The sequence below is a fragment of the Crocuta crocuta genome, unplaced genomic scaffold (assembly GCF_008692635.1).
Source record: "Crocuta crocuta isolate KB4526 unplaced genomic scaffold, BGI_CrCroc_1.0 scaffold159, whole genome shotgun sequence".
NCBI lineage: Eukaryota > Metazoa > Chordata > Mammalia > Carnivora > Hyaenidae > Crocuta > Crocuta crocuta.
Window position 1 is genome coordinate 2,270,525 of NW_027533263.1, and position 15,610 is coordinate 2,286,134.

At 36.0% G+C, this 15,610-nt stretch overlaps 1 protein-coding gene across 1 annotated transcript in view; it reads right to left on the reverse strand.

Annotated features, from left to right (window-relative positions):
- Window positions 1–2,368: 2,368 nt before the first annotated feature.
- Window positions 2,369–15,610, reverse strand: part of SUMO1 (small ubiquitin like modifier 1) — a 29,550-nt gene continuing 16,308 nt past the window's right edge. Inside the window, exons 3-5 of the mRNA XM_077747634.1 lie at window positions 14,186–14,263; window positions 11,072–11,143; window positions 2,369–3,212 (exon numbers count right to left, since the gene is read on the reverse strand). Of these exons, the coding sequence (XP_077603760.1) occupies window positions 3,144–3,212; window positions 11,072–11,143; window positions 14,186–14,263 (219 nt within the window). The 3' untranslated portion in view covers window positions 2,369–3,143. The remainder of the gene's footprint in view (window positions 3,213–11,071; window positions 11,144–14,185; window positions 14,264–15,610) is intronic.

The window sequence follows — 15,610 nt, forward strand, 5'->3', positions numbered from 1 at the left end:
AATTTCAATTAAATAAGATACTAACATCATTTTAGGATAATCAAAGTATTTCATTTCACAATGTGTCTGAGTTGATAAAATGAGAATTCCATAACGCAAATTAATTCTGAATAAGCTAAAGAGTTAATTCATATATATATATGAAATGGATGTGGTTTTGCCTTTATATATATGTTTAAAGGCAAAACCACATCCATTTCAGCCTAAGGATCTAAAATTTAATGCCCTTTGAAAACAAGGTAAGCATTTGATAAATGTTCATTTGAGTAAAATTAGCTATTTTGTGAGGGTATTCTGGCTTCCTCGACGTATATATTCTAGAGCTGCACTGGCTTATATGCAGCCACATGTAACTATTTAAATGTTAAGTTAAAACATTCAGTTCTCCACTCACAATAGCCACATTTCAAGTGCTCAACAGCAACATGTAGCTACCGGCTACCTTACTGGACACTACAGATGTAGAACATTTCCATCATCATAGAAAGTTCTACGGGACAGCCCTGTTCTAGACTCCTGATAATTAACGAATTTTGAGGGTTTGTTTCTCTGCCTTTAAGATCCAACCACTCACATAATTTCCCCCTTTTAAAATCATACTGACACTATTAAGGAATAGACTTATTTTTCTTAACATCTCTTTAAATATCACAAAGTGTCTAGTGAGTTTCTATCATAGAATTATCATCAAAAGGGATGAAAGATCTTTACAAGATCTATAAAAGGATGTTAGGGCAAGCAGTATCTGAACTGGAATTTTCCCACAAACCTCAGTGTCTGCAGCTGAAAAACTTAGTATTTGCAGAGGATTCCCTCAAATTTCTCACCTATACTTGTAAAGTATTTGCTCTTTACAGGAATTGTACTTCTACAATCCAGATGTCAAGCTTAATCTCAAATCTGTACTGCTGTTATGGGACTTGCTGAGATTCGATGCTTACTTTTAACTCCTTTATGTGAAAAAGAAATAAAATGGCCAAAACACTATCAATCATAGTAATTTTATGTCACAAAATTTCTCAAAATTGTCCATCCTACTTGCACACTCATTCATTCATTCGACTCATTCAATAATACTTAAGCAGATGAGAAAGGACCGTATCAAATAATAAAAGACCAGAAGAATGAACACTCAAGGAAAACATCCTTGTGGGGGAAATTCCCATTACTGACTTTATTTTCTACCTTCTTTTACAAATTTAGGATGTTGCAGTCAAGCACCAGGTAGAGTAGCTACACTAAATGTTATTCAAGGTCCTTTCCAAATCTGATATTCTACTAAGTTGTTGCTATGAAGTCCTATTTTATCAGCACTACTACACCAGATAAGCACATTTTAAGTTAACCATAGCAGAATGCAATGCATTTTAGAAGAATCTGATAAACTAAAAATAAGATTATTTCCCAAGTACCTAGGCTCCACCACCTAAATGCTGAGAACCTTCAGAGATGCGAACAAAATTAAGACACCAAACTATATACTTACACATTCTGGATAGCTCAAATAGCCTTATCAAATCTGTTACTCACAATTGACAGAAATATGCAATTCAATGAGGATTTTCCAGAAATGGGCCTAATTACTAGTCACTATTTAAATGCTAGGTGACAGTCTAAAGGCTCTATTTTACCGAGACTATATATGTATAACATAAAAAATTTTTCAGTTAGGGTCAGCTTGGGAATTTTAAGGCAAGCCAATTATTTTTCAACAGGTGAGTAGGGTTATTTAAGCTGTAATGATTTATAAAATGTATTAAAGATAGGCTTTACCTGCTTTTCTAAAGTACTTGGATGACATTTTATCTAGGATAACATGAAATTAGATTATGTATATGCATACATATACTAAATTCTGTGATTCCTTAGAGTTAAAAGGTTAAGCTCTCTAATAGCAACTAATTTGGTACTTTTACAGAGTTTAAATATTTAAGATCTATAAAGGAATAAAAGGAAAATATAAACAAACTATACCAAACTTTAAGCAGAGAACATTTTGTAAATTGTTAAAAGAAAAACTTAAAATTATCAATTTAAATCAATTAAGAATTTTTGGCATGCCCATTTATTCAACATGATTGGGTAACTATATCATATATATGCACCATACAAGGATACCAAGTTAAAAACAAAAAACAAAAAAAAAAACAGAACACTGAGTATTTAAGAAGGTAAGGTGGCCTTAATTAAATCCTTAATTCAAAGGCACTTCAGCAGCTTTCAGTGCTTCAGTCATGATCATCACTGTACAGTACTGAAAAATTTATTTGTACCATGTACAAACAATAATTTCCAGTATTATGCAAAAAAGACCTTATGTTTTAGGCATTTTTTCTTTCTATACAATTAAAAATAAAATGAACATTAGTACGGTTTTTACAAATATTTTGTTTATTTTAATGAAGCTGGTACAGACAATGTCCATTTAAAACCCATATCCCAGGCCAAAAAGTACAATTAAAATCAAAAAGAGCAGTGTTCTGTTGAATACACTTCTGCATGAATAACTTTATTAACTGCTAATGAAAATTAGAACTTTTCTGGGATCTTCTGACAAGACTTTTCTTTTATCTTAAAATGCTTTCTCTTCAGTGAAGCCATCTTTGGAGTTAGTCGTTACTCTCACGATCTCTGTATCTTGACTCCAGCCTGATATTTCTCTTCTTTTGGTCCAGACCCTCAAATTTTAAAAGAAGCTTCAAGTTAAGGAAAAGTCATTTTTCCACAGTTCAGTTCTCTGAAAAACTTCCATCTCCCACTGAAAGTCATAGTCCAGGAGTGAAGCAATCACATACTAGAACTTCAGGGCCAATTGGAAAGTCATTATGAACACTCGCATTGGTCGATCTTATTTATCACAAGCCTGAAAATGCACAGTCCTGGAAAAGGTGGTGGCCTCTCTGTGCACACATATAATTTTTAAAAAGGAGAGGGCAATATGAAGGGGGCTGAGGTTTGATCACCAAAAATCAGCACAATGAATACAAATGATAATGAATAATGGGCACTAGAATTCAAATTACCAGATGTTTTAAAGAGATGGGGTGCCAGTTTTCATTTCCATTTTGAACACCACATTACAAAAGAACTATTTTTAAAAATAAAAAAGGATTGAGGGTAAAGAAAAAAAATAGAAAGAATATCTAAATCGTTGAATGACCCCCTGTTTGTTCCTGATAAACTTCAATCACATCTTCTTCCTCCATTCCCAGCTGTAAAAGAGGGGGAAAAATATGTTAGAATACAAAAGCACTATTTTTTAATTGGCTGCATTATGTGGCCACTGTTTTAAAGTGCAAAAAACTGGGGCACCTGGGTGGCTCAGTTAGTTAAGTGTCTTGACTTCGGCTCAGGTCATGATCTCTTTGTCTGTGAGTTTGAGCTCTGCATCTAGCTCTGTGCTGACAGCTCAGAGTCTGGAGCCTGCTTCAGATTCTGTGTCTCCTCCTCTCTCTGCCCCTGCTATGCTCATGCACTGTCTCTCTCTGTCTCTCAATAATAAATAAATGTTAAAAAAAAATTTTTTTAAATAAAGTGCAAAAAAATGCTGAAGTGATCCACAGTTATCCTGTTTTAAGAATCTGGGTTTCCTTTATATTTTAAAAAAAATTTTTAATGTTTATTCATTTTTGAGAGAGGGAGAAAAGCAGAGCACGAGCGGGAGAGGGAGAGAGAGAGAGGGAGACAAAATCTGAAGCAGGCTCCAGGCTCTGAGCCTGACACAGGGTTCAAACACACAAATCATGAGATCATGACCTGAGCCAAAGTCAGACACTTAACCAACTAAGCCACCCAGGCGCCCCGAATCTGGGTTTCCTTTTAATATGAAGAACATAGAGGTATGTCTGTTCTCCTGACTCTATGAAGTCATTCTTCTGACCCTTCTAACCTCAGCATATAATTTACTAAGCATATAAAGTATGTTTTTTAAAACTACCTCAAAAACAGTGTCAAATCTAATGAAACACGTATTCAACAAACAGTTTGATAGTATATTTTCTAAAAAATCATTTTTCTTCTGGATATAATTACCTTATAGGATCGCTTTTATTTCAAAAAAACCTTACTTCATTTTGAAATATATGTGTTTTAGTTAGAAAAATACTGCCTAAGGACTCATTTCTAAGTGGTCTGCTTTGTCATCTATAATTCCTTCTAGCATGTAACTGTTAGTTTTTGGTAGTGACCACTCTCAATGTAGAAACGTTACCTATACATCTACTCTTATTCAATAACTCAAGGTTTATAATTTTATAAGCTAGATGTCAACCTAGCCCTTCTCAATTCTTAAGGGAAAAAAAGGGGGGGATCCTTCAAAATGTCTTTTACAGAACACTAATAAGCAAAGTAGAGGCAATTATTGTGTGGTTGTTGTTGCTTTCTTTTTAATGTGTTTATAACCACTGAAATATTCTGGAATTTTCTCTTAAAGACATTATTAACAATGGTTGCCTCTGAGAAATGGGAATGTAGAGATATTCAGAGTATATATTTACTTTCCACTTTATATATTTTGGTAGTTTGTTTTATTACTTTTATTTTTAACTATGAGTATTCTTTATTAAAAAAAAAAAAAAAAGAGTACATAGGGGGCAGAGTACATAAAGAGTACATAAAGAAACCCAGGTATGACCCTCAGTGAGGGTAAAGGACCATGAATCTATTATTCTGTTGTGCAGTCAGGGTTCAGAAGCACTGTAACAGGTACGCTGAAAACAAAAACTAGCATCGTTTCCACGAAACTACAGTGGATCACAAAAGCAAATGAAAAATAAAGGAAAGTATAAGATCAATAATCGCTAATGAGAAAAGTTATAGGTGACAGTTTTTGGTACAGAATTACAAAATATGAAAAAATACTCTAAGAAATCTAAAAATAAAACAGACATAGGAGCACTTGGAAGGCTCAGTTGGTTGAGTGTCTGTCTCTTGATTTTGGCTCAGGTCATGTTCTTACAGTTCTTCATTTCGAGCTCTGCATAAGGCTCTGTGCTGACAGAGCAGAGCCTGCTTGTGATTCTCTCTGCCCCTCCCCAACTCTCTCTCTCAAAATAAATAAATAAACTTTAAAAAAATAAACATGGATTTAGGACTTCTTAAGTGATTTAGGTTGGCTCTAGTGTTATAGATATCTTGGTTGTGGTCTATACATGAATATTAAAATACTCATTAAAGATGCCAGGGCACCTGGGTGGTTCAGCTGGTTAAGCCTCCAACTTCAGCTCAGGTCACGATCTCACAGTTTATGGGTTCAAGCCCCGCATCAGGCTCTGTGCTGACAGCTCAGAGCCTGGAGCCTGCTTCAGATTCTGTGTCTCCCTCTCTCTCTACCCTTCCCCTGCTCACTTGCTCGCTCTCTCTCTCAAAAATAAACAAAAATTAAAAAGAAAAGATGCTATTAAAACTGAAACGCCTTTAAGTCAGGAAATCAGCAAATAACTTTCATCCATGGAAAATATGAAGCAATCAGCCTCAAGAAGTACATTAGTAGACAAGAATGAACAACAGTACAAGGAACTTACTCCCTAAATATACATTGTCTCACTCTGGTCCATTATGCTTCTGAAAAGATAATCTTTTAATAATAGGAATGGGCCACTAAAATGTAGTATCTACTGTGTTGCAGAGATTATGTCAAATTAGGACAGGGAAAATACAAGATGAGTTTGGAATATCTTACTGTGCCAGACATTAAGAAAGTACTCAAGAGGCACCTGGCTGGCTTAGTCAGTGGAGCATGAGACTCAATCGTAGGACCGTGAGTTTGAGCCCCACATTAGGTGTAAAGATTACGAACAAAGAAGGAAAAGGAAAGGAAGAGAAAAAGAAAAGAAGGAAGGAAAGGAACGAAGGAACGAAGGAAGGAAGGAAGGGCGGACAAACTCAAAGTGGGTGGATGTTAAACAAGGGAAAAGTTTGATGACAAAGTTATTTACATAGTTTCATAGTATGTCCCCACAAATTACAACAGGAAAAGTAACAACTACATTGTAAAGAAAACAGTTAAAACTCAGTGATAAAAATAAACATTATCAATAAGGGACTTCATGTATTCCAAATGTTATACCCTAAGAAAGACACATCACCATTTAGGTAGAATTCCAGCCCAAAATACATAACCTAAATCTAGTCATGAGGAAACAGACCAGTCCAAATTGAAGGACTTTACAGAAAATAACTGTATTTTTTAATAATGTAAATATCATGAAAGACAAAGATTGAGGAATTGTTCCAAATTAAAGATGATTAAAGAGACATCTAAATAAAATATCTTGATACTGAACTGGATCCTGTGATAGAGGAGGAAATTTGTTATAGAAGACATAATTGGGACAAATGACAAAATTAGGTTGTAAAATATTCTAACAGTGGTAAGTATCCTGAATTTGATTAAGAGTACTGTGGTTATGTAAAGGAGTATACTTGTTCTTAAGAACTACATCCTAAAATATTAAGTAGTAAATGACCATGGTGTATGCAACCTAACTCCCACATGGTTCTGGTAATAAATATACACACATATATGTGGGCAGAGGGAAATAAGTAAAGGTAGCAAAACGTTAAAAAAAAAAAAAAGCCAATCTAGGTGGAAGCAAGTATAATTTTTAGTACTACTCTTGCAAGTTTTCTGTAAGATGAAAATCATTTCAAAATAATAACTTGGAAAAAGATGGGAATGTCAAAAAGAATACAGACACCAATTTGAAGGGGCTGCCACTGGCCAATAGCTAAAGAATGTTCTCAGAGTTTCCTCACAAAGTACTAATTAATTAAAAGGAAAACGGTAGGAGCACATGGGTGGCTCAGTTGGTTGGGTGTCTGACTCTTGTTTTCAGCTCAAGTCATGATCCCAGGGTTGTAGGATTGAGCCTCACACTGGGCTCTTCACAGAGCATGGAGCCTGCTTAAGATTCTTTCTACCTCTGCCCCTCGCCCCTGCTCGTGCTCTTTCAAGAAAAACTTAAATTTAAAAAATACCCCAAAAAAAGAAGGAAAGTGATAACTTTACAATGAACATACATGGCAGCTGCACCTTAACTGAAGTTGACCGAAGTTAATGTTACCATAACAGGACAAATGCACATAATGTACCTCCTGATGTGACTGATACACTTGGAAGTACATAATAGCTTTACTCTGTGTTACTCCTACCAAAAATGCAAAACTGCATCTAATCATAAGGAAACAAACCAAAATTGAAACATGGCTTGAAATCTTTAAAAAATGTCCATCTGAGGGGTTCCTGGGTGGCTCGGTCAGTTAAGCATCTGACTTCAGCTCAGGTCATGATCTCACAGATCATGCGTTCAAGCCCCGCTTTGGGCTCTGTGCTGACAGCTCAGAGCCTGGAGCCTGCTTCAGATTCTGTGTCTCCCTCTCTCTCTGCCCCTCCCCCGCCCACACTCTGTCTCTTGAAAATAAACATTAAAAAATTGTTTTAATAAATAAATAACAAAGACCAATGGAATACAGAACCCAGAATTATACCCACCAATGTATGGCCAACTAATCTTTGATAAAGCAGGAAAGAGTATCCAATGGAAAAAAGACAGTCTCTTTAACAAATGGTGCTGGGAGAACTAGACAGCAACATACAGATGAAACTAGACCACTTTCTTAAACCATACACAAAAATAAACTCAAAATGGATGAAAGACCTGAATGTGAGACAGGAAACCATCAAAACCCTCGAAGAGAAACAGAAAACAACCTCTTTGACCTTGGCCGCAGCAATTCCTTCCTGGACACATCTCTAAAGGCAAGGGAATTAAAAGCAAAAATGAACTATCAGGACCTCATCAAGATAAAAAGCTTCTGCACAGCAAAGGAAACAATCAACAAAACTAAAAGGCAACTAACAAAATGGGAAAAGATAGTTGCAAATGACATATCAGATAAAGGGCCAAAGTATCCAAAATCCATAAAGAACTCGCCAAACTCCACACCTGAAAAACAAATAACCCAGTGAAGAAATGGGCAGAAGACATGAATACACACTTTTCCAAAGAAGACATCCAGATGGCCAACAGACACATGAAACAATGCTCAACGTCACTCATCATCAGGGAAATACAAATCAAAGCCACACTGAGATACTACCTCACGCCAATCAGAGTGACTAAAATGAGCAAATCAGAGGACTCTAGATGCTGGTGAGGATGTAGAGAAACAGGCACCCTCCCACACAATTGGTGGGAATGTAAACTGGTGCAGCCTCTCTGGGAAAACAGTGTGGAGGTTCCTCAAAAAAATTAAAAATAGAACTCCCCTATGACCCAGCAATAGCACTGCTAGGAATTTACCCAAGGGATACAGGAGTGCTGATGCATAGGGGCACATGTACCCCAATGTTCATAGCAGCACTTTCAACAATAACCAAATTATGGAAAGAGCTTAAATGTCCATCAACTGACAAATGGATAAAGAAGATGTGATGTGTGTATATATATACACACAATGAAATACTACTTGGCCATGAGAAAGAATGAAATTTGGCCATATGAAGCAATGTGGATGGAACTGGAGGGTATTTCCTAAGTGAAGTGAGTCAGTCAGAGAAAAGACAGATACCATATGTTTTTTTTTTTTTTTTAATTTTTTTTAATGTTTTTTTTTTTTAATTTATTTCTAGGAGAGAGAGAGAGAGAGACAACATGAGCAGGGGAGGGTCAGAGAGAGAGGGAGTCATAGACTCTGAAAGAGGCTCCAGGCTCTGAGCTGGCAGTCAGCACAGAGCCCGATGCGGGGCTCGAACCCACGAACCGCGAGATCATGACCTGAGTGAAAGCCGGACGCTTAACCGACTAAGCCACCCGGGCGCCCCAGATACCATATGTTTTCATTCGTATTTGGATCTTGAGAAACCTAACAGAAGACCATGGGGGAGGGGAAAGGGGGGGGGAAGTTACAGAGAGGGAGGGAAGCAAATCATAAGAGACTCTTAAATACTGAGAACAAACTGAAAGTTGATGGGGGCGTGGGGGAGAGGGGAAAGTGCGTGATGGGAATTGAGGAGGGCACTTGTTGGGATGAGCACTGGGTGTTGTATGGAAACCAATATGACAATAAACTTTTTAAAATAAATTGATTAATTAATCAACTAATTAAATAAAAATGTCAACTGAGTAACTGTTCCAGATAAAAGCAAGCTGAAGAGGGTAATAACTAGTTAGAATACACTAATCCTAGAAGGGATCCCAGGTCAAGTTTTTTTTAAAAAGGCTATAAAGGACTTCAGTGGGATAAATGGCAAAATCTGACTATTCTGACTGCACATTCAATAACAGTACTGTATCAATGTCAAATCTCTTATATCTGATCATTTAACTGTGGCTCTTAGGAGATAACACCAAAATATTCAGGAGTAAAGGGTCATGATATCTACAAATTAATCTCAAATAATCCATCAATGATAAATGTAATATAGAGAAAGTGATCAAGCAAATACAGAATAATATTAGTAACTGGTAAATCTAACAAGGCTATACAAGAGAATATCATACTAGTCTTATAACAACTTAAAATTTGAAATGCTTTTAAAATAAAAAATTAATATGGACATCTAGGTGGCTTAGTCAGTTCAGCATCCAACTGTTGATTTCAGTTCAGGTCATTATCTCAGGGCTGTGGGATCCAGCCCCACATCAAACTCCACGATGAGCATGGAGCCTGCCTGAGATTCTCTTTCCCTCTCCCCACCTTCTCCCTCTACTCCTCTACCCTGCTTGAGCTCTAAAATTAAAAATAAAAAAATTAATAATAACCATACATTGTTCCCATAATCAGAAATATCAGAAATGTTATTTTGTATTTGAAGGGGGAAATCTGTATAAGTATAAATGGATGTGCACACTCACAATCACTCTCACACTTTACTACTTTCAGATGCCTCTCAGGTGACGGGGGATATATAAAAAAGAAGAGTCCATACAAAGAAACAATTTAAAGAATACACAGAAGCATTAAAAACATAAATCAAGATGACAGAGCCAAATATATTAATATACACTCAGCTTCTGTATTAAGTTCTCAAAATGGGTCAAAGATCAAAATTGAACCATTAAGGTCACCAGCTCCATGAAAGTGTACTAGAAATCTACCAAATTTGTGGAACACCTATTCCTTTTCAAAAAAATGTATGTGCCTTATGATAATTTCAGTACTCAATTACCACTTTCTACCTTTTTTTCTAAACATTTAAATTTATTTATTTTGAGAGTGAGAGAGCATGCAGGTATGAGGAAGGGGCGGGGAGAGAGAGACTCCCAAGAAGGCCCCACACTGTCAGTGTAGAGCTCGATGTGAGGCTCAAACTGGCAAACCAGGAGATCATGACCTGAGCTGATCAAGACTTGGGACACTTAGCTGACTGGGTCACCCAGACACCCCTCATCTCTCTCTCTCTCTTTTTTTTTTTTTTTAAGATTTTGTTTTTAAGTAATCTCTATACTCAATGTAGAGCTCGAACCCTGCATGCTGTACCAACTAAGCCACCCAGGTGCCCCTCTACCTCTCTTTTTATTGCCACTTTTTAAAAAAATGTTTTTAATGTTTTATTTATTTTTGAGAGAGAGAAGGAGAGCGAGTGAGGGAGGGGTAGAGGCAGAGGGAGACACAGAATCCGAAGCAGGCTCCAGGCTCTAAGCTGTCAGCACAGAGCCTGACGCAGGGCTTGAACCCATGAACCACGAGATCATGACCTGAGCCAAAAAAGCTGGACACTGAACTGACTGAGTCACCCAGGTGCCCTTTATTAGCAGTTTTTAAAGCAGTATGTGGGAAGTTCAACCCAAAAGACTATCTTTTTCTCTGACAAATGATATACCACTTAAATCAGAAAATACTCAAGAAAGAATAGTTTAATACCAGTGAACCAATGATTCAATGCAGAATTTAACATTTTGGGGGAACACCTGGGTGATTTAATCAGTTGAGCATCTGACTCTTGATCTCAGGGTTTTGAGTTCAAGACTTGCACTGGGCTCTACACTGGGCATGGAGCCTGCTTAAAAAAAAGAAAAAGAAAAGAAATTTAATATTTATCTTCACCTACAGAAGAAATTATACTCACTTCTTTTGGAGTGTGATTATCAGCAATTCTCTGACCTTCAAAGAGAAACCTGAGTGAATTCATTGGAACTCCCTAAAAAGGTAAAAAAAACAAAAAAAAAACAAAAAAAACACATATATATCTATATATATACACACAAATCTTAAAAGAGATAGTAGGAACTTTGATGCACAAAAAGCAAACATCAGAGCTTCAACAGAATACAATGAACATAAAGCTACACATTTCTGTTCTATCCTAATTATCATTTATTAAGAACCACCTATTTGCTGAACCCTCCCTATATCAAGTATTTCATATATATAATCAAAATGTTCATCACAACAATCCTGAAAGGTATGTATTATCACTTTATATTCACTTTATAGGTAGGGAATCTAAGGCATGGTAAGGGCATACATGCCAGATACCAATTTAAGGTCCAATCTGTTCCTAAACCTGTGCTCTTAACCACTATTCTATAGAATTTCCTCTAAAATCTGTATGCTAACATAAAAGATAAAATCAGAAACTGGATGAGCACTCTCACTAGCTTCCAACTATACAAGCAAAATTAATTTTAAGCAGATTAAATCACAGATAGTTGGTAAAGCACAGTAGGTAGCCAAGTAAGCTACAGTAAACCTGTGATTAAACAGCACTATAACTATCAAAAATGTATTAAAGTATATTTTTCTAACCAACTATCCAACAAAAATAGCTAAATGGGAAGAAATGACTCATTTAAAAAAAATGTTTCACTAGTAAGTATAAATCAAAAATCATTTCTTTAGTCCAAAAGTAGAAAAATTAAAACTATCTTCCAAGAAGTATATACATAAATATAGGAGACCCTGCAAATTTACTCGTCTGATCTTAAAATTCTTTCTAGGCTTATATAAAATAACAAACATAACTGACAAGGACAAAATATTCTTGTTTTAATTATAGAATCTCTTAAAAAACATTATCTTCTGTTATGGTCAAAAGAGTTTCTACAGAAACCAATCTATAACATCAAAATGGAAAAATGATTCAATAAATATTTACTTTATATATTTTCCAATCTCTATTGGGTGTTACATACTTCAGAAAAATTAAGTTTCCTGTTCCTTGTATATCAGTAAATACAAGAAAAAATTATCAAGCCTCTCTGAAGTATAAAAACATTTTCTACAGACTGTAAAGTATACTCTGAAGCATAAACAGGTAAGTTAAACCCCCAACCCACCATCTTCAATCTTGGATCAAAGTTCAGCTTTCACCTTAGCACTGTGATTTACCTCTTTACTTTGCATTGTTCTTCCTCAGTAACCAATTCCATCATCCACAGATGGGGTGAAAAGACTAGCTGTTTTGAGGATTAAAAGGCAATTTCTTTAAGGACCAAGCATAGTACCCTTAATCTTTCGCCTGTGAACATGTCCATTTTAGCTCCCAGCAATATTATTAAAATGTGAACCAGCTGAGCCCCCAATTAATTAGATTTTACTGAGTTTAACAACTACATCAAAAACAGAGACAGAAGGGGCGCCTGGGTGGCTCAGTTGGTTAAGCATCTGACTTCAGCTCAGGTCATGATCTTGAGATTCATGAGTTCAAGCCCTACATCAGGCTCTGTGGCAACAGCTCAGAGCCTGGACCCTGCTTCGAATTCTTTGTCTCCCCCTCTCTCTGCCCCTCCCCTACTCATGCTCTGTCCCCCCCCCTCTCCAAAATAAATAAACATTAAAAAATATTTAAAAAGAAAATAGAAATATTTGTTTTACTTATCCTAACACCTAAGTGATCTCTTTTCTTCTGACAAACTGATTTTTGTTGGTTAAAAATTTGAACTATAAAAAGCAAACCTTCTAAACTTAAAACCTATAGTACCTAAGTTCATATCATGTAATATAATTATTAAAATCTTAGTTGTCTCCTATAAATACTAATTATATTTTCTATTTTATTAATAATAATGATTAACATTCACTGAGCATTTTTAAGCATCATGTTAACAGCTTTATGTAGGTCATCTTCATGAGGCAGCTACTACCATGTTCCCATTCTACTAAGGGAGAAACAAGGCATATAACTTCTTAAGATCCCACAGTCAGACAGTGGTAGAGCCTGAATTTGAATCCAGGCAGGCTAAAGAATTAGTAATTGATTTAATAATCGAGCTCATGAAGGCCAAGATCAAAGTATTTTTATTAATTAATAAATTAATAAGCCTTCATGATTTAAAAAAAATGTTTAATGTTTATTTTTTGAGAGAGAGACAGAGTGTGAGCAGGGGAAGGACAGAGAGAGGAGACACAGAATCTAAAGCAGGCTCCAAGCTGAGTTGTCAACACAGAGCCCATCGCAGGGCTCAAACTCATTAACTGTGAGATCATGACCTGAGCTGAAGTCGCTTAACCAACTGAGTCACCCAGGCTCAGAAAATTCAAGGGGCGCCTGGGTGGCTCAATTGGTTAAGCGTCCGACTTCAGCTCAGGTCATGATCTCACGGTTGGTGGGTTGGAGCCTCGCATCGGGCTCTGTGCTGCCAGCCAGCTCAGAGCCTGGAGCCTGTTTCAGATTCTGTGGCTCCCTCTCTCTCTGACCATCCCCTGCTCATGCTGTCTCTCTCTCTCTTTCTCAGAAATAAATAAAACATTTAAAAAAAAAAAGAGAGAGAGAGAAAATTTTTTCATGTTGAAAATATAGAATGTTTAGCATTATACATTATTATGTTTAGTAATTACATTACTGAATTATAGTACTGTAGTACTATATATAAAGACAATAATACTACTATTTAAGTTTAACATATGGCTAAACAGCCCCTGTTAAAAACAAAGAAATTTCACAGTGATCACCAAAAATTACTTGCCTATACTGTTACATATACAAGGGTAAGCCATTAAAATAGAAATATTCATATATCTTTACAACTCTGAGTCACTTTTCAAAACAGTTCCACAAACCTTATGAATTTTAATTTTGAAATGGGCCACAATGGGGAAAAAGGCAATTAAACAGGTATAGTTTTCTCCTTCATCTGATAATGATAAAAATAATGAAAGATACTTTTTCTTTTGACAATCTTCCTTACAAGAAAAATTAATGACATATAAAACATTGTATCTTATATCATAACATACATACCTGTCTTTGACAGTATGATTCTTTGAGTTTCTTGAGATGTGTTGTCATTTTCACTTTGAAGTGAATCTCACTGCTATCCTAAGGAGATAAAAGAAAAAAAATTATCCCCTTTGTGTAAACTATTTGCTTTGCTTGAAAACATTATTTAATTACACATATACTACAAATAGAAACATAAACCCTGTCACTTTCTCACCAAAATACTTTTTTTTTTTTAAATATTCTTTTTAATATTCCTAACTGGGTGTATTAGAACACTCTAATCATCCTCAAAATTACTTTATGTCCATTTCAAAAGAAATTTACAGTCTGTCTTGGAAGTTAAAATTAGCAGTATAGGGCCTCTGGGTGGCTCAGTCAGGTAAGCAGCCGACTTGAGCTAAGGTCATGATCTCGCTGTTCGGGAGTTCAAGCCCTGCGTCCAGCTCTGTGCTGACAGCTCAGAGCCTGGAGCCTGCTTCAAATTCCGTGTCTCCTCTCTCTACCCTTCCCCTGCTCATGCTCTCTCAAAAATAAACAAACATTTAAAAAAAACTAAAAAAAAAATTTGCAGTATAAATAAAAGCATGTATGTCACAGAATGCATGCCTTCATAGTTGCACGTCTATTCTGTTTTAAAAACAAAGTAAGTTAAACTGTCACAGACGCCCAAAAGCAACTCAAAACAAAAAGTACCCCTCTACAAATGAAGTACTATTGAAGGTGGTCAAACCTGTAAGAGAAGCATTTACCATAAAATAAGACCAGAAACTCATTTCTGTCATAAAGTCACCCCAGAGTCCGGTTTCTCTCACATGAGTAACATAAATAAGAACCTGAGTCAAAATGATGGGACCAGAGATTCTTTTCTTCAAGACTGTCAAACCATCAAGCAACCAACCAAAAAAACAAAACAAAACAAAACAAAAACAAACGGTGCCACTTGGGTGGCTCAGTCAGTTGAGCATCTGACTCTTGATTTAGGCTCAGGTCATGATCTCAGGGTCATGGGACTGAGCCTCTCTCAGGCTGTGTGCCTGAGCACAGATATTCTCTCTCTCTCTCTCTCTCTCCCACCCCCCACCTCTACCCCTCTCCCCTGCTTGTGCTCTCTCTCTAAAAAAAGAAAGGAAGGAAGGGAGGGAAGGAGGAAGGAAGAGAGGGAAAGAAAAACTAATAATTGGTGCCTGTATACTGTAAAATTTCAAAGCCAATCCTTATGATTACATATCACATTCACAATTGCTATTAGTAGAGGTTGCATGTTTACAATATTCTTATTTGTGACCATAAGGTTAAATAAATTCTCTTCCTACGGATAATTTCACAAACATACAAAACTTCTAATAGCATACCTCATGCCTTCTACTAATTTCCAGATGAATGAAAGAGCTAACATTAAATTATTATTACTATTATTATTATTATTTTTTTTTTTTTTTTTAC